The 25,064-nt window shown below is 45.3% G+C and overlaps 1 protein-coding gene across 2 annotated transcripts in view; it reads right to left on the minus strand.

Annotated features, from left to right (window-relative positions):
• LOC142572417 (solute carrier family 22 member 7-like) overlaps nt 1-24,230 on the minus strand; it is a 47,413-nt gene extending 23,183 nt beyond the window's left edge. Inside the window, exons 1-5 of one of the 2 annotated variants that reach the window (XM_075681510.1) lie at nt 24,090-24,230; nt 22,238-22,676; nt 19,965-20,068; nt 3,676-3,830; nt 117-285 (exon numbers count right to left, since the gene is read on the minus strand). In XM_075681510.1, the coding sequence (XP_075537625.1) occupies nt 117-285; nt 3,676-3,830; nt 19,965-20,068; nt 22,238-22,660 (851 nt within the window). In that variant the 5' untranslated portion in view covers nt 22,661-22,676; nt 24,090-24,230. Of the gene's footprint in view, nt 1-116; nt 286-3,675; nt 3,831-19,964; nt 20,069-22,237; nt 22,883-24,089 lie in introns of those variants that run through there. The other variant, XM_075681509.1, reaches the window with a different exon arrangement.
• Between the last annotated feature and the right edge of the window lie 834 nt (nt 24,231-25,064).

Consider the following 25,064-nt stretch of genomic DNA (forward strand, 5'->3'; position numbering starts at 1 on the left):
CGCTGTAATCCGTTATTTATATGATTTCGGCGTTTTCATTGCACGGGCCTAATTTAAGGGTATTACGCCTGCGTACGACCGAAGCGGCGATTCAACAGCAAGCGTGGATCACTCACAGTGTTAATATAAAGAGGACAGCGCTGAAACACACGCTGGTTTCGATGAGTGTCCTGGAATTCTGCACCAGGTAGGCGTACCAGGGTGACAGCGCGCCGAAGGTAGTCCAGGCGACGCTCCATACGAAGGCGACCAGAGTCCTCCTTTCAGCTACCGTGTACTCCATGACTGCGTGGGTGACGCGCAGAATGCACTTATGACACGTAAAAGAACAACAGATAAGAACAGTCTTGAGCACTGCTTCCCTGAATAGTATATAGAATGACCAACTAGTCGCTTTTTCCTTATAGTACCCAGTATTTCTAATGAATGCCTTCGAACTTGCCACGGCTATTGTTAAATTAGGAAACAGATGTGACGGAATCAGGTATATATTTTGTTTAGATGTGTACACTGTAGCCAAACTCCGACGGTGGCCTCGTGTGAATTCGCAATGAAAAACGAACATTTATGGATTTCGCGTTGACTTCGTAACGCTACTACTGTAGTCATTTGGTGTGAAACTTTATAAGAAGTGGTCATTCCTGGCGTCGGTGACAATTGACTGTGTTGCTGTGCCCACCATCACGTGTGCACTCATAGAATGCTTACCAACATAAAAAAAGGTGATTGAGAACTCCCCACGCAGGCCTTTACTGCAGGAGAAGTAAATTAACACTGTTTTTTTTAAACCAATTTGTTTTATGTCGCGTTTGACTCGCAAAGAATTGCTTTTCACCTACTTTAGCTAGTATGACAGGCCAAGGAAGAAAAAAAGGCATCGTTGCGGCCAAAAGAATTTCCCTACGGAGCCCACGGCATTTTCTTTCTGCAGCTCGATCAGGCATTTACGTAATCTAACTGGCTGCCGTTCTCCGGGCCCAGGGCCAGATATGAGCGCACATATGAGACCGTTCGAATGTGCAGACGAAGAGGTGGACACTGAGCAGTAGAATTTACGTGTGAAAAGCATCGACCTGACCCTATTCTGTTGCTCTCTATTCACTCTCTGTAACACATCAACGTGAAGATCAAGTAAGTACCTTGCAGATGGACTACATGAGGGCTCACTATAGGTATATGGAATTTATTTCTTGCCTCGGTGGCTGTATCATTATTGAATTGGACACTCTAGGCACATTTCTACCGTCGGCATCGCCGCCGCAGCGGGGTTCTGCTTAAAGTCCAAGGGCAATAAAACCGTCGCCGCGCGCCGTAGGCTGTATGCGCTAGTGAAAGCATCTGAGGGTGAGCCGGCGAACTAACGCGGTTCAATCTCGCGTGTGCAAGCGAGGAACACGGGCCAGAAGCGTGCCCTTTCATGTGGCGCGCGAGGCACGGAGGTCAGGAGAGGGAGAGAACGGGGGGGGGCGTTCTTCTCCGGCGTCTGCTTCGATGTTCTCCTCGCCTGCCACTCCGCGCAGAGTGGAGACATCCGCGGCATCTACTACGGCGTTGGGCCAAAGCCACCTAGGTTGGGCGCGAGAATGGCGGCCACCGTAGTAGACGCTTTGGCGGACGCCGTAGCGACGCGTTTCCGGCGCTCGTCTGTCTTCAAAGCGACCTGCGGCATGGCCAAAGTGCGCGCCCGCGCGAGTCTCATCTTCAAAACGATCGGCGATGTTTGCAGATTGCGCGTAGTGCCGGTAGCTTCGTTTGCGCTGTGCTTTCAACGTTTCGTTCGCGTTGAAGCGAGAGATGACGAAGCTCAATTCACTTGCTGCTGCCGCGATTCCTCACTCCTGCATTTTGACAGCGCGTTTCTCGTTGAGCGACATGTGTCCATGTCTACATGCGCGCTCGTGATGCCTTGCTTGTTAATTTAGTTAAAACACGTTGGCCGGCTAGTTGACTTCAAGCCATGATAGACTGTGTAAGCGCGACTGAACAAGGACGTAGAAAGAAGAAGGTACACAAAGACAGCGCTATCTATGTGTATCTATTTCTTTCTACGTCTTCGTTCAGTCGCGCTTGCATATTATATCATTGTTAATTTAGTTAGTAAGCAAATGTTAACAAATTTACTTCGTACAGCTATCTACTAATTTGCTACCGCAATCGATGCTTCGCCTTTCGGGTGGAACAGCGATGTTATATCAAACCTAGCCTCACTTGAAACCTTCGACCTACATGTATTAATGGGCAGTTTTTACTGACAATTACGTAGGTGTAACCGCAGCGATAATATAAAAACAATTGAATCGATGTAAAGCAGCTTATTCAATACATCTAAGTAAATGCGCCAGCTAGCCCGTCGACACGTTATGCAACGTTCATTCGTTTAAAAGTTTTGTTGCTGCAGCTGTATATTTATCTTCTTTCTTTTTTGTTTTTTCTCAAAGCTATTTTACATATACAGACAATTTTTCTCGCCGCCCAACACTACGGCCTGGTGAGCATTACGGAGTGTTGTATCATCCGTGCCACAGACCTTAATTCTTGATGCACAGAACTTGGCAGGTGGCCACACACAACCTTGTTAGCTACTAGGAATTTGCATAATTGCGTAATTCCACAGGCGAGGAACTCATTGGTGAAAATGCGTTCCATGACAGCCTTTGTTCTCACCTCAACATAAGAGAGCTTATTAAGAACGCACACACATCAGCCCGTCGACTTCATTCTGCCGTCTTGGAATATTATTTTCGAAAAGCGTTGTTACAAAAGAAATTAACAGCGATATTGTTTTCTTATCCTTCAACAAATCACCACAGCTGCGTTGTAAGTTTATTCCTCTTGCCATTCACGCACAAATATACAGGGTATTCAAGGTAAAGTAACGCTAATTTTAATAAAAACGCTATGCTAACTACGCAAAAACGGCTCGCATGGGCAGTTTATGCACATTGTCGGGCGCAATTTTCGCGACAAATTGGAATAACTAAACAAAAGCTTCTTAATTATTATTCGCTTGCTTTCACGATTATTATACGTGTTTGTATTTGATACGTTAGGACAATCATGTTTGAGGTCAACTTCGCTTAGTTTGATTCTCCTGGAACGCTTGCCTTCCAACATATTCATTATCAAACTTGACACTCGGGCAGTTAATTCTGCATTCAGGGGTGTGGCTCTCGACACAACGTCAAGCCGTGAGGGAACGCCAACGTCATGGAAACGTAAAAGTCGGTCGTTGCCTGTTTTCGGCAGCCGAGAGTAGGGTCGTAGCTGATATCAGCTTCGCCCAGCTTGTAATCGTTGCGCCACACGCAGTGTGGCGCAACGATTACACACCTCACCTCATTACCTCATTACACACCTTACCGATTACATTACATTACCTCATTACACACCTCACCTCATTACCTCATTGCACACCTTACCGATTACATTACATTACCGATTACACACCTCACCTCATTACACACCTCACCTCATTACACACCTCACCACACCTCACCACGGGGCTGGGCCTTGTTCCGAGATCCACGCCCGTGAATGCAAAATTATTTAACTGAGTGTCAAATTCGGTTTGCTTTAGAGAAGGACAGAGACAGGGCATAGCGAGAATAAAGAGCAAGAAGGAAGGAGAGACAGGCGCTTGCCGAAAGAGAGACTACGGGGAAAACTGAGGCCTACCCAACACGAATACCGTTGTCGTCACCGGGTACGTTCCTGCGGCGGCGAAGAACCTCAAAGCCGTGTAACTAAGAAAATCTGAGAAAAAGGCGCTCAGCAGGTTGGCAATGGAACCCACTGCTATGAGCAGCAACGCTGTTTTCCTTCGTCCAATTCTGCGAAAGATAGGGAAGACAAATCACAGTAACAAACTTTGGTTATATCATAGATAATTGTTAACGGTTGGTTAAGCAAGAATTGTGCATAATACAATCCGCGCGTTATCTTCCTCGTGTTTTTTAGTGCAGCTACGCAACTTGCGATAACTGCCATCTATGGTGAAGTATTAAGCTTTATGTCGCAGCAGAGAAATCTGCAAATAATACGTGTCTTACGTTTAATTTATGGGACAAAGTTACCTTCGATTTATTTATAAGGATTTTTATCTTGATGCACATGCTTCACAGCATCTGTGCATACACATATCTATAGTTTTCAAGCTGACAGTACTTCCATTCCTCACTTTTGATTACTTCGACCGATCTTGTAAGTGCTTTTGTGCGAATTGAACTTCTATCCTTTTTGAGTGGAACTTGTTTTTGTTAATACTTGTCAGTGACATCGCCCCGCTCAGTTTCGGCGATATTAAAATCGATGTCCGAATCAGCTTCCATATTTGCACCGCCAACTTCCAGGCACCCGAACTGTCGTCTGCTTCAAAAGTAGCACTACAAACTTATAATGAAGCTCACCTTCGAGCTCGACAAGGCTTCCAAGTATTATAGTCGGTAAACAGTGGGACTAGGGTTCTCGTCTACGAAGTTAACCTTCCAGGGATGGGCTTCCGGTGGCGGAGCGCATTCTGAAAAGCTGCCTTGCTTGACCAAGGAAACCAATGCTGCCAGCCTTCTCACCAGGAAAGAACTCGCGCTTCGCACGTTCGAATGACATCGATCTCTTCGTACGTGAAACATTTCGATGCGCTTCATAAGTGTGTATGTTCATATTTCCGTGCCGGAAATCTGGTCTAAACGTCACCTAGGGAAAGCTAGCAACCCTCGTAGACGCTTGGTAAACATTTATCGACAACTTCCCTTTGTGAAAGTAAAATCCCTGCTTGACCTTTGTTTTCGATCATTATCCAAGTCCCACTCTCCAGAACAAACTCTAGAGGTATGTGATAGATTGGGCACGTGAGCCCTTCTAAGATTATTGATGAGCCAGATCCCCACGTCGCACGGTGTTCTGTTGTCATCGTGGCCTTCTACATTACAGAGGCAGCGTAAAAAAATAAAAAGAAGATTTCCTGCGTACATAGATTCGATGCACGTTTTTGGAAGGGTAGTGGTAAAAATTCTTATTGCTGTGAAACGTGCGGCACGTGGCACCTATGCACTCAGTCAGTTTATAATGGGAGTGTGCGGGGGCGTCAGGAAACCATTAAAACGTTTTTTTTTCTGTTTCAAATTTAAACTGGGCACGTGCGAGCAGGTTCAAGCCACCGCACGTGTGGCGGTCGACATCACGGCGACGTGGCTGTGCGCTCAAAGAATGTAGCATTGTGATTTTTCTGATACCCTTCTATAACTGGACTGGCACTTGTAAATAAGTTTTTCTTCTTCTTCAATGACGTGTTGTGCCCCACGCGGGAATTTCGGCCATGAATAGGGCGGCGCAAAGATTCGAAAATATACGTATACTAGTTTTGACGAATATTATTTCAATGAAACCAGTAAGTTGAAATTGTGTAACGCAAAAATTATGTGATGTAGATATAAACTTCATAGTGAAGAATTCGAAATTGCGATTAAAAAGGGGAAATAGAGCGGAAAGTTAAGCATTGAACTGTATTTGTTTCGCACAAAAATTGCAGAGGGCATCACAAACGTTTCAATGGCTAAAACCCATTTTGGTAGCGCCAAAGGAAAGGACCACTAAGAGAGTCAACATCAAGTAAAGTTTACGTAATGGTTCTTCTGACAATCTTTTTCTTTGAACCTAAAAATCAAATTATGGGGTTTTACGTGCCAAAACCACGATCTGATTATGAGGCACGCCGTAATGGGGGCTCCCCAAATTTTGACCGCCTGGGGTTCTTTAGTGTGCATCTAAATCTAAGTGCACGGGTGTTTTCGCATTTCGTCCCCATCGAAATGCGGCCGCCGTGGCCGGAATTCGATCCCGCGACCTGGCTCTGAACGTTAAAACGGCGACACGCTAAAAAGATATGTTCCAGAGTTTCCCTCTCGCTACAGAAATGAAACACTGCTGAAATCGCCGGACCATGCCGGTGACGGCAACCGCTTATTCGGAGGCTCGACAACGAAGTCTCGTAAGCGACACTTTAGCCTTTCTAGTAGAATATCATCTATTCTATATGAAAAAATTTAGATGCCAAAATTCAGAGGTAGACGACGAAGTTTTGTGAAAGTTATTCTCTAGGCTAAAATAGGGATTATCGGGCCGCCATGTGATGCTACTGCGAATTCATCAGCAGGTTAACTTATTATTAGACCTTTCTGTCCCGGCACCCATACCTTACGAACCAGGCGTAAATGTCTTGGGACGAACAAATTTAGCACTTCTAGTGCGTTTGATGAAGTCGAAATGGTTGGGAAAGAACAGAGAGACAATCTGTTAAAATTACCGCTGCTGACAACGGTGATGGTAATTTACGCAAAGCTATAATAATTACTGATAATTCAGCCTGAAATGCAGGTGTGAAGTCAGGCAGTGTGATTGAAAAGATAATTAAGAAATGTCAATACAGTGCCCACACCTGCCTTCTCTTCACAAACGGAAGCGCCAGTCACTATATCACAACATTTATTTCTAGTGGTGCAAGGTGATTATTTAAGATACTATTTAGGAATTGAAAGGGCAAATGCTTGGCATTATTTGGAAAAATGTAATCGAACTCAATCCTAGCTATCAGAGCAGCGCTGCTTAATTAGTCTATCTCACAAAGATGAACTAGCGACTTGTCTAACAGAGTTCCACAAAAAAAAATTTGAAGCACCGTAAACGAGGCCACTTATTTTTTAAAACATAAGTCTGACTCATTAATGAAAGCCTACTTAGGTCTCCTGTGTGAGGTGCATACACCTTTGAAAAGGTTTGCACGAGTAAGTTATGAAATCTAATGAGAAGACATGCGTGCTTCTTGATATAAAAGGTTAATCGCGAGAAACTTAAGGGGACCCCGACATAAAACGAAACGCTTCTCATTCTAAAAGAACAAGGGAGTGAATTTTTTAAGCAGGTCAACCTGAGAATCAAACGGAGCTACACTCTAATATTGGACGAACATACAAGCAATAAATCATTACAAGGACGTCCCGGCGCAATCCGTAGCTACTGTTGCTAAGACTACGCAGGGTGCCTACTGCACGTGCTCCCTTTGGATGCAACGCGTTCTATGTGTGGGCTCAAGTTCAGTTTCTCGTTGTACGTAACTCTAAAATATTTAAGCGACTCCACCTGTGGGACAACTTCTTGTCGGTATACCGGCGAAATGTGTGCGGGATTGTTTTTAGGCAAAACAAGGATCGAGTTTTGCTGATATTAGAAGAGAGGTTAATGCCATCAAGCCACTTTTCAAGGTTACTCATATAGCCCTGTAGAATTTGGTAGAGAGTATGTATGTCTATTGATGCAACGAAAAACACTATGTGATCGGCATGAACATACACCTGCACATCCTGTTGAGATTGGACAGAGCCTAATAAAACATTAAACAATAATGATGATAGGACTGACATTAAGGTACGCCTTGAGTTTGTTTTTATCTTAAAGATGACAATCCGTACAACGAGATGCAAATGTTTCTGCGGCATAAAAATGCGTATATTCACACTATAACATACTTTTATAGGCCTGTATTCTGAAGTGTTTTTATGTGCTACGCTGTCATAAGCTTTAGCAATATCAAAAGTGAGTAAGACGGCATATTGTTTCCAGCGTCGAGCAAAACAAGTGCAACTGCTCAAAATTTCAAATTACATGTTGTCTCACTTTTACATGTTGTCTCAGTTTGGTTACGGTTAAATGTGTGAACTGCCGTCTCTGATAAATTTTTAACATATTGTGACGTCTGCCAATTTTAGTTGTTATGTTAGACTTTTCGGTACAATTCCTTGAAGAAATATCTACTAAACTCGTGAAATGTTACTATTAGTGCTTCGTTATTGTGTAACGGGAAATTATATGAAAATTTTGATAAGCTTGTCTGACAGGAATAACTACGTATACTGTTCATATCTGTAAAGAAAAAATATTTTATTTTGTAACAGGAGCACTATTGCTGCGCCCGTGCGAACAGGTCCCCGTCAGGAGGGTAATCGCCTTTTTTTTTGCCTTGGTCCGCGGGCAATGCCTTGTATAGTCAAAAAATTAATAACAACAATAAACAGGAATGTTACGGAACAAGCAGGATACTTGTGCTTTCAAACTATCGCTACAGCTTTCCCTGCTGTTTACAATTGACCGACGAATTCAATTTCGATGATAGAGTCAAGAGCACGGGATTTATTTTAAATCGTTTTAGTGCAGGAGTATGTTATTCATCTCTTGTTTCGTGCGCCATATTTTTGCCTGCTGAACCACGGACGATAATCGCAGAAACCGGGCAGGATACAAGTCGAATAAGCCATGCTGCAGCAGGCTACGGCTCCTCTATCACCGCATATACATAGAAGACAAAAGGTGAATCAAGAAGTTTTTACTGTTATCGTTTAGCTGTGCAGATAGGTATTCAACGATGCGCTATCATTCGATGATACCTAGAGTTATGGAGACGAAAGAAAAAAATCAGTTTCATGGTGCAAATAAATCTTTAATTAATGAAGTTTTTTCTCTTTTTTGCCATTGGTTCGCCAGCATCTTGAGAAATCGGTGTCCAAATCACATGTTTAGAACACGTTGAAGGCCATTCGGTGATTCCAATGGCCTATTAATATGTTCAAATGATCGAGCTGTGTGCACGTACAGGTCGATGGTGCAGATCCCAGCACTGAGTGCAGGTACCCGAATACCGAGAAACTGCTTACGAGTAGCATGCATATTTGCGCAGTTGGGCTGTAAACGACAGTATATATTTTCTGCCTCTGGTCAAATGGAATCGGCGCACGCTAGGTGGACTCGCGCCGCAATCGTGTTCTCATTCTGCTGATATTGTGCAAACCAATCATGCTTGCCTGATATCGGAACAGTGCATGAGTCGTTTGTGGAAGACATTGTTTCCGTTAACCAGCTTCTGAGTGTTATTGCATGGTTGCAATAGTTCATTGTAATGTACGGTATTTCTCTCTCGCCACACTGCATGTGTAGTCACTCCGTTCTTAACTGTTCAGAAGTGAAGAGGCGATGCAGCGGTGGCATATGAAGTTCAGGCGTATACGATCCGCCCACTTGACCTGAAGCCCACGTGATCTAGCATGTTATGACTTCATGGCGCATCTCGCTCTCAAGCGCCAAAATCAAAATGGGAGACATAAAAGACGCTATTGCAGAATATTCGTGCGAGCCTCGGCACGCAATTGTTAAGCTTGTCATCTTCAAGCTGTATAGATCTGTATATGTGGGGTAAAAGCACAGCCTTACACCCCACACCATGAAAATTTGTCTGGTGCCTTTCATTACTACATCCCTTATAGTCTGCAGTTTTGGGACGCGTATATAATCAAGAGAATCGATAAACTTTCATTCGACCTCCCAAGTAGTTTTGCTCATGAATGAATGACACACGGTATCCAGCAACTGTCTTCGTCGTACCAACATGGTCACTTATAAAACCAACGCGCGTCTCAGCCAACAAAAATTGTTTTCTACGAAATCTAAATCTTGCAAACTAATGCCAACCCTTGAAGAAGGGTGTTCATGGTGTCACGAATGAAATAGAGCACGCCGAACAACATCAATCGTCTTAAAGGCAACGTCTCCACTGTATGCATATCTGTAGTAACAAAAAATATTCTATAAAGCGGTTCCCGGAAAAGCTTTGGCGGAACGGTCATTTGACCTTTTGGAGCACATCTTGGAACAGCAAAAAAAAATTGATTTGGCGAAGCGATTAGCGCGTTTTACGCAGCGTCGAGCGTAAGTCCATACGCCACATGGCATCAATATTGCCTGAAATTGTAAACAAATATAGCAGGGCCAACTTTAAGCGTATCAATACAGGATTGAGGATAAAAATTACCAGGATATTTTAATTAAACTTTAGCAGAATGTTCTTCCCTCAGGGCACATCGCGGTACGAAATACGGTACGGTACGGTACGGTACGGTACGGTACGGTACTTGCGACAGGCGCTTGCCCGTTCGCATCTTTTCAATCAAACAATAAAAGAGGGAGAAAAGGATCACATGACTAAAGCAAGGCAACAATGAGCACGGAGGTTTCTTTACCTTTAACGCAGGGAGTTTCTCTTACATATAATTTTGCGTTGGGTCATGTGAAAGCTCTGTGAATTACCAACTACGGAACTTGCTCTTCCAGTTGTACTGGGTAACAAGAAAGTCCCCAATAATACGAACTTATTAACCAGTTATGCCATTAACCTGCCTATCTATCCTTTCTCTCCTCCACGTAGTCGTTTATCCAGCGGTTGAGCACGTGTACGAGTATTACGAGGCATCTACAAAGTGGCACCGTCAACAACTATGCTAAACAATGTGTGACCGAATACTATACGAATCTGCTTTTTGATTGAGCCTAGTTCAACGAGCTCCACGCCACACTATAGTAGGAGAAATACAGAACTGCTCCTCAGACGGCACAAACATCAAGACTACACAGTGGTAGCACATTCTAAACTCCGGCAGAAGTAAACGCAAGCAAAGAACGAAAACAGCGAATGCGAGACCGATGGCGTCGTCTGCATCCGCAGCTATGACTGCTCGGTCCGCCTACATTATACTGATGATAATTATTATGACAGCGTGCGTTAGTTTTAAGCTTTACTTGCGAGACAGCTGTCATGCTTCTTCAGCACAGGGTTGGCGCAGATATTCGCTAAAATGCCTTTTCTGAGCAGGATGACCCAATGAATTGACAATAGCTGTTCCACCATCCTTCGCTCAACTGACGAGGAAAGAGAGAACTTCCCCCCAAAAGGACGAGTTTAATAAATAGCACTTTTTTTATGGTCGCGTCATTAACTTTATAGTTAGTTAGCCCAACCAGAAAAGCAACTCCATCGAAACGCTTAGCTTCGAGCGTCTGGCCTGTGTACGAAAAAAGAATGACGCATTGGGTCTGGAATCACGTATGTGCCCATGACACAAACTCCCTTCGCAGGTGCGAGTGCCTTTGTGTGGGCGTGTGATAAATGGCATGTTCTACATAACAATGCACACACATTAAACGCAGGGATCTCCCGGCGCTCTACGGGCATGATGCTGCCTTACTCTGTACGTCCACACAAGGCCATTTCGTTTTTCGATTCCCACTATATTTTTTCAAATGTTTTCATCTTTTTGACTTCCAATAAGTTATGTTTTCCAAGGAAAGCGGCTTACGTATATATGCTATTGTTAACGTTTTAGGCATTACTTGTTCGAATGTGCACAGGATGCCAACGTGAAATAATGCTGCTCTGCGAAAAGTTCTGCATACACATTCCGCCACCAACGTCACCGACTTGTTCATTCTTTTTTTTTTTTTTGGTTTTCGCAGATGGTAGAGAAATACCAATTTATCCGCGTTAATTCATGGTATTTTCGAGTCACTCATGTCGTGTAGGAAACTAACAACGACGAGATTTAGAGGTTGATGTAGTTTTGAATGAGGAACCCTTGCAAAGGTGTCTCGTGATGGATGGCCGTTTTTGTGGCCGCATGGTCTCTCATTCTTAAAGGTCATGTGCTCGACTTCTTCCTGTGGCCATTAATTATTCGTGAAAGTCCTCTGATCGATTTCTCCCTGCAGATGTGTTCCTGCAGGAATAAGTTTTTTCAAAGACTTTTCGATGGGTTTCTCGTGTCTTTTCCATCCGTGTTGTTACCGGCTGTCTGTTCAATGCGTAGGAAGTGCCAACAAGGTCTCCTCAACATGACAAAAAAAAAGGAATAGAAAATGTACTAAATAGAACAAACTCACTTTACAGTGTCAGAGAGCCGACGAACCCATGCTGAGAAAGGAACACAAATAGGCAAACGGAGTTATGGCCATAGTGTGTGCGAGGTTGACCCATCGCAGCCACAGTCTACCAGTGGTTGACGTAGGCCTAGGTTTTTCTGCGATTTCAATGTGGCATGTTGTTCGGTTTGTCCTTTTATTTCTTATACAAAATGAGGGTTTAGATTTTTAGACTCCATGGCATAAATTTTACGCTTATGTATTGTATAACTCGAACAGCTTGCCCTGCGCCATATACGAATATTTAAGTGAAAGCATATGCAGGCCCTCCTGATGTAAGAACTGAAGCTGTGGCTTAGAGAACATAAATACTTTCTGGCACATCACGTACAATCGGTAGTTTGGCACGACGTTATGGCAAGATTTCATATGGAACACTAAGGTGGAGAGCAGAACTTGTACAAGGTTTCTTGCAACTAGAGAAGTGACGATCGTGACAGGGACGCTGTTTCTGTCTTGCTCCCCCCGACAGATGCGCAACGCATGCCACAAAATCGTTTCAGTAGGGGTGGGCGAATATTCGAAGTTTCGCATACGAATCGAATATTGCACACTAGCTATTCGTTTTTTAAAAGGCATTATTCGGTATTTTCGAATATTCGAATTTAACCAAACGTTTCTCAACAGCCGACTGTTTTCCATCTGCCAAACAAGGTATCGCAAATTATCAGAAGGGTGACAACGACAAAGTTTTCGAAGCCATGAAGAAGAAACAAAATGGGCAATGCAAGCTTTGTTTTCGGTTTCGCGGCGGATGCCTGCATGACAACCTGTGATTTGCTTTTGACGTCTGTCACTTGGTGTTTTTGGAAGTCCAGCTGGCCATGTAGCAATTTTATTTCTTACGCTACATCCTCTAATGTTTTCCTCGCAATGGGTCCTTTTACATGTGTCGACGGCACGTCCTCCAGCAGCTCTTTTTTTTATATACTAAAGCATCAAATGGACGTATTGATCGAAAAAATCTGGCGTCGGCAGCTGTGAAGCGGTACGTAAATTACCATTGGCTGCGACGCCACGCCACGAGCGCGCCTCGACGGAGCAGAGCGGGCCAATCGGAACACCTGCTGTAGTGGTAGCGCGCCAGGTGTTGCATGAGGAGAGAAGGCATCGCCACGACGCCGCGTCAGCAGGGCGCCTTGATGGAGCAGATATGGTGACGCGACGCCGCGGGGTGAGAAGGGCAATCGCGTGACACTCGCGTGAGGGTGCCGCTGTCTCGCTCTAGGAAGCCGGCGCGCTGTCCATATAGATATATATATATATATATATATATATATCTCCCTCACTCCCACTGGCCTTAGCCGCTTCGCGCGCATGCCGGCCTTGGTGACCGCTGCTGCTTCCCCGGTACGTCTCTCGTCGTGCAAGGCGTCATTGGCATGCTGCGTCCTTGATTTCTCAGCAATATCGTCCAAATGATTCCGATCGACATCCAACATGCTAACGTAGAAACTGTACAAAAAAATGAAGTAAATAATCCGCCCCAATATAGTGGCAAAACTCGATAACATGCGCTGCAGGAAAACTCGAAAACATTAGTCGCAGCGCAAAACTCGAAGAACCGCTGAGCGGGGTTCAGTTCGACAATAATTGGGGGGGGGGGGGGGAGGAGGGGCGCTTTCGCATTCACAACTAATAAGAAGTACTCAGAAGTCCTCGGAATTTTTTCAGAATTTCTTATCCTTTTTCGGCAACCATTTAGTTAGCGTTTATCGAAAGGAAGTCATATAGCAGTAATTATTATCACGAGAACTTGTTTGCAATGAGGCTTTCGTGCAGTTTTATTGCTGTAGCAATTGCGCAATTCTATGCGCACAAGGGAAAAAAACGACATTGACGTCGCTTCGCCTAAAATCATTCCGAACCACAACCACGCAGGCCACGCGGCGCAGATTTGTTACTTAACTAATCAAACTCCTCAACGTAAAATACGCCAGAGAAGTCGTAAAGTACGGCCTAAACACAACCTACAGACATGATAGCGTCGGAGTTTATTTCGAATATACCAGAAAACATAATTCTGTTACGCAGAAACTCAAACACAAACCCCTTTTCCGAACGGTGCGGCCCGCTCGGTTCCTTGCAACAGCACCATCGCGCTCGCCGTCGCGCAACCGCAAGAAAAGCTGCAGTGGCCGGGAAGCATGACAAGCAGTCAGAAAGCTTTGAAATCTATCGCGTTCCACTCTTAAAGGCGAAGCTTAAGCGTCCTCTAAATTTTTTTGTGGTCGGTGTTGTTGCCGCAGTCGGCATAGACGTTAATGTGGCGGTTGGTATTGACGCTTCTGTATGATAGGTAGATGAAATATTTCTGAAACGCCAAAGTTACTATGACAGCATTTTATGGTCTTGACTGATTTACTCACGAGAATTTTGGCTATTACAGCGCTCAAAGAACAATAGTAAAACTTACATGTAAACACAGCGTATGTGGGTTACTTTAAATAATAAAAAAATGGCAAAATAATATTAGCTCCCACGATCTGAAACTGATGGAATTTCACGGGTAACGGCACCAGTGATATTTAGGATCTAATTTTTCACTTGGCGGAGAGTAATGCGGCGGCGGTTTCTCATAGGTCTCTTTGTCGTTCAGCGTCGAGTTGCGACGCCTCCAATGCCACCGGTGGCGCTCATAACGCTAGCGTTCTCGGATGCCTGGCAGCTGCCGGGGCGCTGTTCCTTCTGCACAGTAGGAGTTGCCTTGCGTGTCGCATAGCGCGAAGAGAACGGCAACACAATATAGAGAAGTGCACAAGACAAGCGCCGAACTAACAACTGATTGGATCATCAGCGCCTGTCCTGTGTACTTCTCAGTCTTGCGTTGCAGTTGCTTTTGCGCTGCTCTTTCTAAGATGATAAATCAACTAGCCCTGTTTTACAGTCGATTGCTTAGCGCCAGCACGTCGCAACCAAGTATAGCTACAACACAGCAAATTTTAAACAACATGCCACAACACGAAGAGGCACAGCACAGAGCGCTGACTAACAACGAAACGGCTTATTTACAAGCGTGACATATAAACGCATGAATCTTACACAAACACGCACGGGAAAAGAAAGGGCAGAACGTCAATTGTTTTGTGTCCACGTGTCTGTCCTATACTGTCATGCTGTTTTCGGTTCTTATTGAGATAGCAATAATGTGGACACTACAGAACACTCATTACCACCGTCGTCGTCGGCGTCGGTGGTAATCGTGGCCGTGCAGCGTACGCTGTGCGTGCGAGTGAAAGTGTGCAAGGGTGAGCCAACAATGTTGGCTCGATCTTGCGCGCGCGAGGGAGGAAGGCGGGGTGGAAACGCACCCTCTTCCATGGCGTCCAAGGCAGGCACCTGGTGGATGGTGTTCTACTGCTGCGGCTCATATATATAAACTTTTCAACGCGACAGCGTTAAGGAGCTCGTGTCGCAGAAAAGCCGGTGTCGTCGGCGTCGGTGTCGGTGTCGGCGTCGTTGGCCGTGAGCGATAAATCCCAGCAGGCACTTCATGAATAAAAAACAACTTGCAAGATGGGCTGGGTGGGAATCGAACCAGGGTCTCCGGAGTGTGAGACGGAGACGTTACCACTGAGCCACGAGTTTTTTTTTCTTCATTTAACTGAGCCACGAGTTCGATGCTTCAAAGTGGTACAAAAGCGCCTCTAGTGAACGCGGTGTTGCCTTAGAAACGAGCTGTTTCTAAGGCTCAGGCGTGCGTCGATTGCTCATGCGCACATTTCGTTGTCGCGCCGAACGCTGCGTTGCTCGACGCTCACCGCGTCCGATGCGGGGCGCGTAGTTGCTGCGCCGTAGCCCATTGTCTTACACCCCTTGGCGGGTCGACGGGAACGCTGTCGCGTTCCACTCTTGAAGGCGAAGCTTAAGCGTCCTCCAATTTTTTTTTTTTTGTAACATCAACACTGTTGCTGTCGCGCCCAGTGCGAGCAGGAGCCCGTCAGAATGTTAATCACCTGATTTTGTCCTGACCCGCCCGCAATGCATTGTATTCTTCGAAAAATTAATAGTAACAATAAATACGAATCTCACGAAACAAACAGGATTAATTTGCTTTCAAAGTACCGCCACAGCTGTCCCTGCTGTTTATTACTGACCGATGAAGTTTGATGATAAAGTCAAGAGCATGGGATTTATTTTAAAGCATTTTGGCGCAAGAGTACATTATTAATGTTTCGTTTCATGCGGCATATTTTTGTCTGCTGAACCACGGACGATAATAGCAGAAACCGGGAAGGATCCTAGACGAACAAGCCTTGCAGCAGCAGGATACGGCTCCTTTATCACCGGATATACATAGAAGACAAAAGGTGGGTCAAGACGTTATACTGTTATCGCTTAGCTGTGCAGATGGGTACCAAATGATGAGCTATCATTCGATGATACCTAGAGTTATGGAGGCGAAGGAAAAATCAATTTCAATATTTACTTTTTTCTCTTTTTTTCATTCGTTTGCCAGCATCTTGAGAATTCCGTACACTATGTTCTAAACTTGTGCGTTGAAGGCCATTTGGTGATTATAGTGGCCCATTAACATGTTCATATGATCCAGCTGTGCGCACGTGCAGAGCGACTGCATTGGTCCCAGCGCTCAGTATAGGTGTTCACCTGTGAACACGTACACTGGTGCACCGGAGAGGGGGCGTGATTGGGGGGCGTTACACTCCGGCAGGGGCTGCTTATGGCGGGCCCTATCTTGAAAGCGATCTGCGATGGGGACAGAGTCTAGGTGCGCCGAGTGCTGATAGCTTCGTGTGCGCTGTGTTCTCGCCGCTAATCTTGCGTTGAAGCGAGAGGCAGCACAAAGGTCACTTCGCTCGCTACCGCTGCCGCGCTTCCTCACGTCAGCGTTTTGACAGCGAGTGTCCGCGGTCATCGAGTTGGATGTGTTTATGTTTGACTGTGTGCGCGTGACACCATGCTTTTTAATTCAGTTAGTAAACAAATGTTTACACGATTATATGGCCGATAAAACTGCTATCCTTACTTCGCACAGCTGTCTAATAGTTTGCTATCGCAATCGATGTTTCGGCTTGCGGGCGAAACAGACTTTATTTTGACTTTGCTCACGTCTTTATATGCCACTTATGTGAATAAAGCATTTGGTTGTTAGCCAGTGCTTTCTCCTGTGCCTTTTTTCGTCATCCTAGGTCACGCTGTTCAACTTTCTGCGGTTTGACAAGATGTACCAAAGAGCCCAAATGAACACGTTGTTCAATTGCGACAACGTCCGAGGAGCTCAAGCACGACGATAAACTTTGCCATAGCTTACGACGTCTCGCACTTTGGCCGAAACTGCGCAATTATTTAATAACAATGAATTATTTTCTGCTTAGAATTGATCCTCTGTTCCTGGTAGTTTGTTGTCTTTCTTGCACTGGTCAGTGCAGGCGTTGCACCTTATTATTCCGAAAAATATTTCTGTTGTGAGTATATGCGTCTGGATTTAGTTATTTGAATAGATATTCGATACCTACTATTCGTATTTCATTCGCACTTGAACAAATTAAACGGAACCACCCTGAACGCGAACTACGAGGGCGAATCAGAAAGTATCTGCCCCTATTTTTTATAAGCCAAAATAAGGCACAGACAGGTAATTACAAATACACGTACCATTCTACGTATATTACAATATTTTTCCTCATAGTCCGCGCACCGGTTCAGACATTTGTCCCATCTCAGCACTAAATTTCAGATGCCCCTGTGCCATATTGTCGTCAGTCAGCGAAACACACGGTCTCCCCGAACGCTCATTGTCATGCAAGTCTCACGAACTTTTGCGAACTCACAACACAACCACCTTCCACTTCTCAATGCAAGACACCTTTCCCCATACGTGGGCTGCATTTCCCAGTGGATTTCGATGGGCGTTGAATCACACTTCGTTGCTCGTATGCCGTGAACGTGGCAAGCACAACTGCCATCTTCAACAACTGGAGCTACCGGAAGATAAAGCCGGGCCGGTCCAAGAAAGCTCCATCGCTGGGAATGGATATGTTGACTTCGCATTTACGGCCGTAATTTGGCTAAAAAAACAGGGGCAACAACTTTCCGATTCGCCCTCGTAGATATATATGCGTGAGAAGTACGAGCAGAGAGATGCATATATTTACATGGCCAAACATATACATTCCGAACCACTCCGATCGCCATATAATGCTACGCATTTCTTCGACAGTTACCGTTCAGGGTAGTTCCGCTTAATTTGTTTGGGCGATGCCCGGTGCGACATAATCAACGCGTTAATGCCGTCATAGGCAGCGGAGAAGGAATGGCTGCGAGTGCGTGCGTAATTAGTGCACAAGTGGCGCATCCTTTCGATTTGGGTCCCCTTTAGTCACCTTCCATCCTTACTAGTCGCGTGCTTACTATGGCATCTCATACTGCTTGCTACTCCCCTTTATGCATAGGCCTAGAATTTATGATCAAAGTTTAACGTCTCGTTCCTACGTGTGACGCGTGGGGAACGGCGGAAACAGACGAGCTCGTACAATGCTTTGCACCTGCGCGCGCCTTTTGTTATCGCCGACAATGGGTCCTTTGTCACTCCACTCCGGATGGCAGCTATAACCGCCCGCACAGTGGGCTTAAGATGCGCATTCTCGCCCTGTATTGGGAAGTTTTCGACCGACATGCTATGTACCGCTACGTATTCAAAATTGATATTGTCCCCCCACCTCTACTTTTCAGTAAAGAAAAACAGAAATTTCTAGTATTAACTGAAAGTGAACGAGAAACTCCGAGCTCAGCAGTCAGTCGTATAAAATCAAGTTGTTGCGTGGCTGCACACCAGAGGAGCAGAAAATCCGAAGATCCACATTAAGCGTAACGTTGAGTGACTTCCTTCGCGATTCAAAATACATCCCGAAGACAACCGAGCACCGAAAGAAATAATGCTACTTCCGACGAGACTGCGAACATGTTTGTGTTCTTTGCCAAGTCACCCTTTGTCCTTCAATAACAGACCGCTATAGTTGATGACAACTTAAGACTACAGTGGCAAATAAACCGCTGTCCATCTCAAAGATAATTTCTATAGATACGCCAGCCAATGCCATTCGCCACTTCTGTGACGTCACGGGATAGGCCGACTTATTTGAATATACCGGCATCGATCTAGAAGTGGCTTTTAAGCACGGAGGTAATACAAAGGAGAGGTGCCGTTGCGGTTTTGTTGACGGAGGTTGTGCTTAATTCTTATGGTTGTCACGAATCCATAATTTTACTGTGAACAACGCTGCGAAAGTGGATAAATCCAGTTGCGAAGAAAGTCACCTGCTATGGTCAAGTACTATGGTCGAAAACAATGCGCCAGGAAATGTGCGTTCAAGCCGCTACGCGAATACATTGTCGAAAGCAGCAAAAATTTCCAGGTTCACTTTAGCCGTAAGCCTCGCGGAATCGAATATTGTATGCTTTACGTAAAGGGGGGAGAGTTTTTAAGTAGAAGTAAGTCAAAACAAGTGGCTGTCAACCATGCAACATTGCTATTCGCGCCTTTTGTGCGAATAACCCTAATAGTCTAACTTTTTTTTCTAACAGCAGGAACCCGGTAGCCGAAAAATAATAAACGTGCAGTTTTCAACATTCATCGTAATGTATGATTGATTAGTATTGGTATTTTCTGCTGGCAGATATTAGGCAATGAGTAGCAAGTGAGCGAATACTTCACAGAAAGTGCATTTCATATTCGTGGTGTGACAAGTTTATTTTAAGAAGAGGTATTTAGCTCATTCGTTTTTACTAACATTTGCATCGCCATGCAAACAAGCCCTCAAGATATGATCAGGAATTATTTGACCATCAGCCCATTAAGATGTGCTTTCTTTCTTTTCCACTCTTCTTTGCATGTTGCTTGTTTTAGGTGACTGATCTACCAGGACTCTTTCCTCTATTTACCGAAGCCCCGCTGGTGTTACAGCAAATTTAGTTTCTCGCTTGACTGCATTCGTGCATGGAAAATATTGCGGTGGTCTATTACTAACCCTACAGAACACATGTCATGAAAAATAAAATATGAAATGAAATTCATAAATGCAACTATTCACGGACGCCAGTCAGCCTCATGTGCAAAAGAAAAACTACAACTTCGCAAAGTAGGAGGCTGCGAAAACTGCCTCACTTCCCGAATATGTGTCAAGGCAAACACTTGTGAATGTCGTCCATACCTGTCGGCCAGAAATCCGGAGACAAAGTAGCTCGTCATTGATCCCGCCCAGAAAACTGTATGAACCGTGTACGTTCTCCAGCTCTCGGCACATACCCAGCCATGCTGCAAAAAGAAAGACAAATAAACGTCACAGAGAAGACGCTGTGCTGCGCAAGGCTAGAACTGCAAAGAGTACTTGTGAAATGGCGCCGCCGAATCCTCTGTCGCTTTTCTTGTCGCTCAACCCTCCATGTCTGGCAGATAGTGTGTTATGCGTGACATCGAATACTAAAGCTAGCTCAAGTTAATTCTGAGCGGTTCACAACCAACGCGCCTCCTTTAATAAAGTACTACACGGCGAACGAGGCCGAGATGTTCTCCTCATTAAGGCCATTGAGGAGAACATGTCAGATGATCCCAGAAGACAACGCTAAATACGTGATGGCCATTAGAGAATAATCGATGAAATCTTTCAAATTACCATTTCACTACAAAAAATGTACATGCCATGCTGCGTATTTCGGCAAAATGAACGTTGTTGCCAAGGTATGAGGCAGAATTATAGAGGCAGACGTAACTGCCACTGCAAAAACTGAATTGTGCAGTAATGGGCTGTGGTTACTCATTAATGGCGAACGAGGCATTAGGCACTCTTTACGAACGCCGTTCAAAACAATATACTATACCTGTAATCGACATAGAAGAAACGACAGACACTGTCTTTCCACATAACCTACCAATATTAATGCACGTCACGCTGTTGCCGTTGTGGCATCGGGTATATTAACCGGTAGGTTTGTTATCTACCGGCAAGCATCAAAAAGGTGAACTCTTATCTACTTCAACTGCTCCTCAAGAATCTAGCGAGAGCCGTCGCATGTAGTCGGTGATGGAATGAATAAATGAATATGTAATAACCGTAAAAAATAATAAGGCAGCCCAATATATGTGACGTAGAGCAGACTGTCAAGAAATGCACGCGAGCGTTCCGTCTGTCTTGAAACCCGCAATAGATGCCCGTCACAGAGGTCGCAAACAGAAATATTTTCATAATATATATTCAAGGTATGAAATGGTAATGACAAGAAAAGTTATTGCTTCGCAAGCAAATGACCAAAAAGAATGCAGTGGCGCTCCAGAGGATTTGTGCTTCAACAGCGTATGGTTGCCACCCGAACCGTTACCTCAATAACATATCGACTAATATACATGATCATCATGGCAAATGTGGAAGCTTATGGTTTCTTTTCAAGTTTGTTAAAACAAGAATGTTCTCAACGAGGATGCTGCAGGAAATCAATGTGTGTTCGAGCATAGGTATCAGCTCTGGTCCGTTAAAATTTGTCTCGTGACGACTTCAACCGTCCATCGGCTGCGATTACAAGCAAGATCAACTGCTACCTGACGGTCACAGTCGAAAAAAATAAATTGGTGAAAGCATTGAGCCACCATGAACGTCCCGTCCTAACGACCTACACAATACAGGGTGGACCGGCGCGGGCATGGACCAGACGATTTGCGCTCACGTGACCATAGCTTCCAGGCTTAATAATCTTGTGGTCGCTCTTAAAACTATTGCTATTAGATTACATTTCATATTCAAATTATTTCCTTTAGATTAGCAGTTGTTTTTATCCAAAAAAAATTTATTTGCGTTACACATTTTTATTTAGACTTTGTGATCCTCCAGATCAGGAAGATTCGGTATAGACTAATTCCGGAGGGAGAGGGGGGGATGCTAAGTTTGTGTCTAGAAAGCCTAACTTTAAGAAAAGCACTTGGTCGGTGGCGTTGCCGCGTGACGGCGCCTTATGTTCCGGGCAGGGAAATATGCTGTTGTAAGCTCTTGCTTACAACGGCACACGCTGTAGAAAAGACACGAACGGTGTAGCCGACCTATCTACTTCGATTTAACCACTGCAACACATATACAAGAGACCATAAACGCAATACTCCAATTTTGTCATACACGTAAGGTGTTTGTATCAGGCGATACGTCTTTTAAAAATGTTCTGTCCGCTATCCGTGTTGCCCAAGAGTATACATTGCCTATATAGAAGAGATGTAGGGCACGCCACCTTTATTTCCATTCTGGCTATTGCTACACTTTTCGCAGCTATCCAACTTAGAAAATTGCGAAAAAAATGCAGTGTGAGATTCAAAAAGAAAGGTGGTGCACATACATCTTTCGTGCAGTGTGTCTGTAATAAAAACCCCCTTGAAAAGCGATTATGTTCTCAACTGACTTCGGATCTGAATAGGACATGTCTATCACTGCAACTACTCACGCACCTCCATCGCAACCGATGTGAAGAACTCGTCTGGGTTGAACTTCCATCCAGTTCGGCACGTGTGGGCACTGCCGTCGACCGTGGTAACATTTGCACCGTCGCCGGACAGGCTCACCAGCTGACAGCGCTTCTGCGGCAGCGCCGTGACGTCGGCAAAGTCTTCGAGAGTAGTGCCGTTCACGAAGCACCATTGGCTAGTTGGCGCGATGAGTAAAAAAACGTGAAAGAAGTAGGCCATTGCGGCATTCCCCGTGGCTATCACCAGAGCCAGCGTCATGACGGTCTTGTTGAAGAGGCCGAAGCCACCGACTTCCTCGAGCACCTTCTCGAACTCCATAGACCTAGCTGCGTCCCCGGCCGAAGGCGCCGCTTCTTGAGGCGTTTGTGACGATCGTCCGCTTCTCGTGACGGAAGAAATAGACATGGCGAAGCGGGCTTATCTGCAAAGTTAGAATTAGAGTCGTCGCAGTTCACCTAGGCTGGAACGTTGCACAATGTTAGCGCGACGCATTTGAGCGGCACACAATGCACACAGAGTCCGATTGGAACTCTAAATTTGGCGCGCTCCGCTCCGCCGCCGAAGCTGTTGTGCAGCCCTCGGGCGCAAATGTGGAAAAGAGCTTCAGCTGAAGTCTGGCGTGGTTAAATGCGCGGACCAAATGTCTCTTCACCGTTCCTTTCGTTCCCACAAAAAAAAAAAACAAGTTTCCCTGCTGCGACGCGCACGTTTCGTAGAAATCACTGTTGTACCAGCTGTGTAGGACTTGTGCTGGCAGTTTTCATTAAAGGCACAGTTGCTAACAGCCCTTTGCTTTTGACGTTACCGCCATGTTCGACGGTCGCCGGAAGCGGCTGCTTGAAATACTGTTGTTTTATCGGCGAACCATTTTGAAAGGAGATTGTCCGCAGACAATAATTTCTTTTTTACAAAGCTGGCTGTTAATCATTATATTATGCCAAATTGGACACATAAAAATAGCGCTAAATGAGGCATTGGACGGGAAAATCGCTCTTTCAGATATATTTGTGCCTTATGCTGCGGAGAAGTACGACAGCGGAGAAATACGGCCTGTTAACTATGAATACGAAGGTCCATCTTCGCTTATAGAATTCAGTGTGCAATGTGCAATTTATTACGCTGCACCAACTTTGTGGGTGCGCGTTCTTTATTGCTTTCGCTGTGCAAGGTTATCCTCTCGCAGAAACATTTTGAGAAAGGTGGCTTCATTTTTTAAATTACTTTTGCGGGTAATGAAATCTCTTTTACAATAATAACGACAATATGCTAGACAAAGCTAGACGTTGCCTCCAGTTATAACTTTATGAGAACTCCGGCTCCCCTGCATGAATTTAACGGGGACACCGACCGCCTCCAGGTTTTTCGCTTTCACGTCATGTTCAGTCCTACCAATCCTTCGCCACTGCTTAAATTCTCTTGTCTTATATTTCAGCAATACAATAAATATTTCCCAGATGGGGTTAAGTTTTCCTTAAGTGTCTTATTATAACTCTTTGGGTACGTCCTCGTTCCCTTTGAACACATCGGCTCTATCGAAAGCCTCCACCTCGGTAACGCATAATTACAATTCGGTGCCTTCCAGGATGCAAAGTGTGTGAGTACATTCTCATTACTGCATATTAATAGCACTGAGAATATGAGAAATGAGAGAACCAGGCTTGCTATGATATCAATATAAAGGGAATGATAGGTTTCTTCCTTCCTTGTACCTAGCCCTGTATTCTTGATGATCAATCGTTTTACCTCCGGCTGGGCGATCAATCAATCCCGCAAAATGTCGAAGTTCGCAGAATTAGCCCGGACGTCAGTCAAGGCTCCGCAAAAGGGCACTTACATTGAAACGTCGTCTCTTCGGTTCGGGTTCCCGGAACAGAATACTTTGCCAGCCTCGAGTTCCAAGACGAAACGGGGTAATTAAATAAATTAATAAATAAGTTGAAGTCGGACAAACGTCCGCGAAAGCGCTCCAACACAATGGACACTAGACTTCGCTATGGCACGGCCACCGCGCTTGCTGCGCTGGTCCCCCAGTCTCTCCACGTATTGCTGCCGTCGCTGCAACGTGAGTACTTCACTGCGCATGCGCGATGGATCGCCGATTTTTGAATGAGCGGTCGACCGCGCTCTTAGCGGCGTCGCGATCGAGCGGGGAAAGCCGCCGGCACGTGCAGTCAATCATGTGTTTACGTGCTATCGCATATGCCCCCCCCCCCCCCCGACACCTCCCACTCCACGAAAAAGAAGCTCTTCGACGTGGCCTTCACTCTTCGAATCGGTGAAGGCAACGGCCGTCGGCCCATATCCATTAGCCTTTCGCTTCACTCGTGTATTCCCCCGTTGACTCCTCTCCTGTCAGAAATGACTAGTTCGGCTCCGCTTGGCTATTGCCAACTCGCGAACAAAGCTTCCTCCAAAGCCGCTCACTTGGGTTTTCGAGCCCTCGGATACGGCTTCGCCGGAACGCACTTGCGCAACCCTTGTCGGACGGTCTCGGTCGTCTACCCCGTTTTCTCTCACGTGCGGCTATAGCGGGACCGCATCTCGAGGCGTTACGCGCACTTCCAATGCGGTGTTCCGGTTGTGCTCTCTGCCGGACTCCAAACCAGCGACGTTAAACTTGTTCTCCGTGCTGACGTCCGTGATGATGCCCTTCAAGGCGTAGTTGGCGGCTGCTGTGTCGAATCCGTGCAAGCGAGGTGCAACAGCGGCACCTTTTCCTGGACGTGTATCCTGGAGCACTGACTGTTATCTGCTTGCCGTTATCACCTGCTCGGACTTCGTGAGAGCGTGTGCATGCATTTTTTGAGGG

Source organism: Dermacentor variabilis, chromosome 2 (assembly GCF_050947875.1).
Source record: "Dermacentor variabilis isolate Ectoservices chromosome 2, ASM5094787v1, whole genome shotgun sequence".
Lineage (NCBI taxonomy): Eukaryota > Metazoa > Arthropoda > Arachnida > Ixodida > Ixodidae > Dermacentor > Dermacentor variabilis.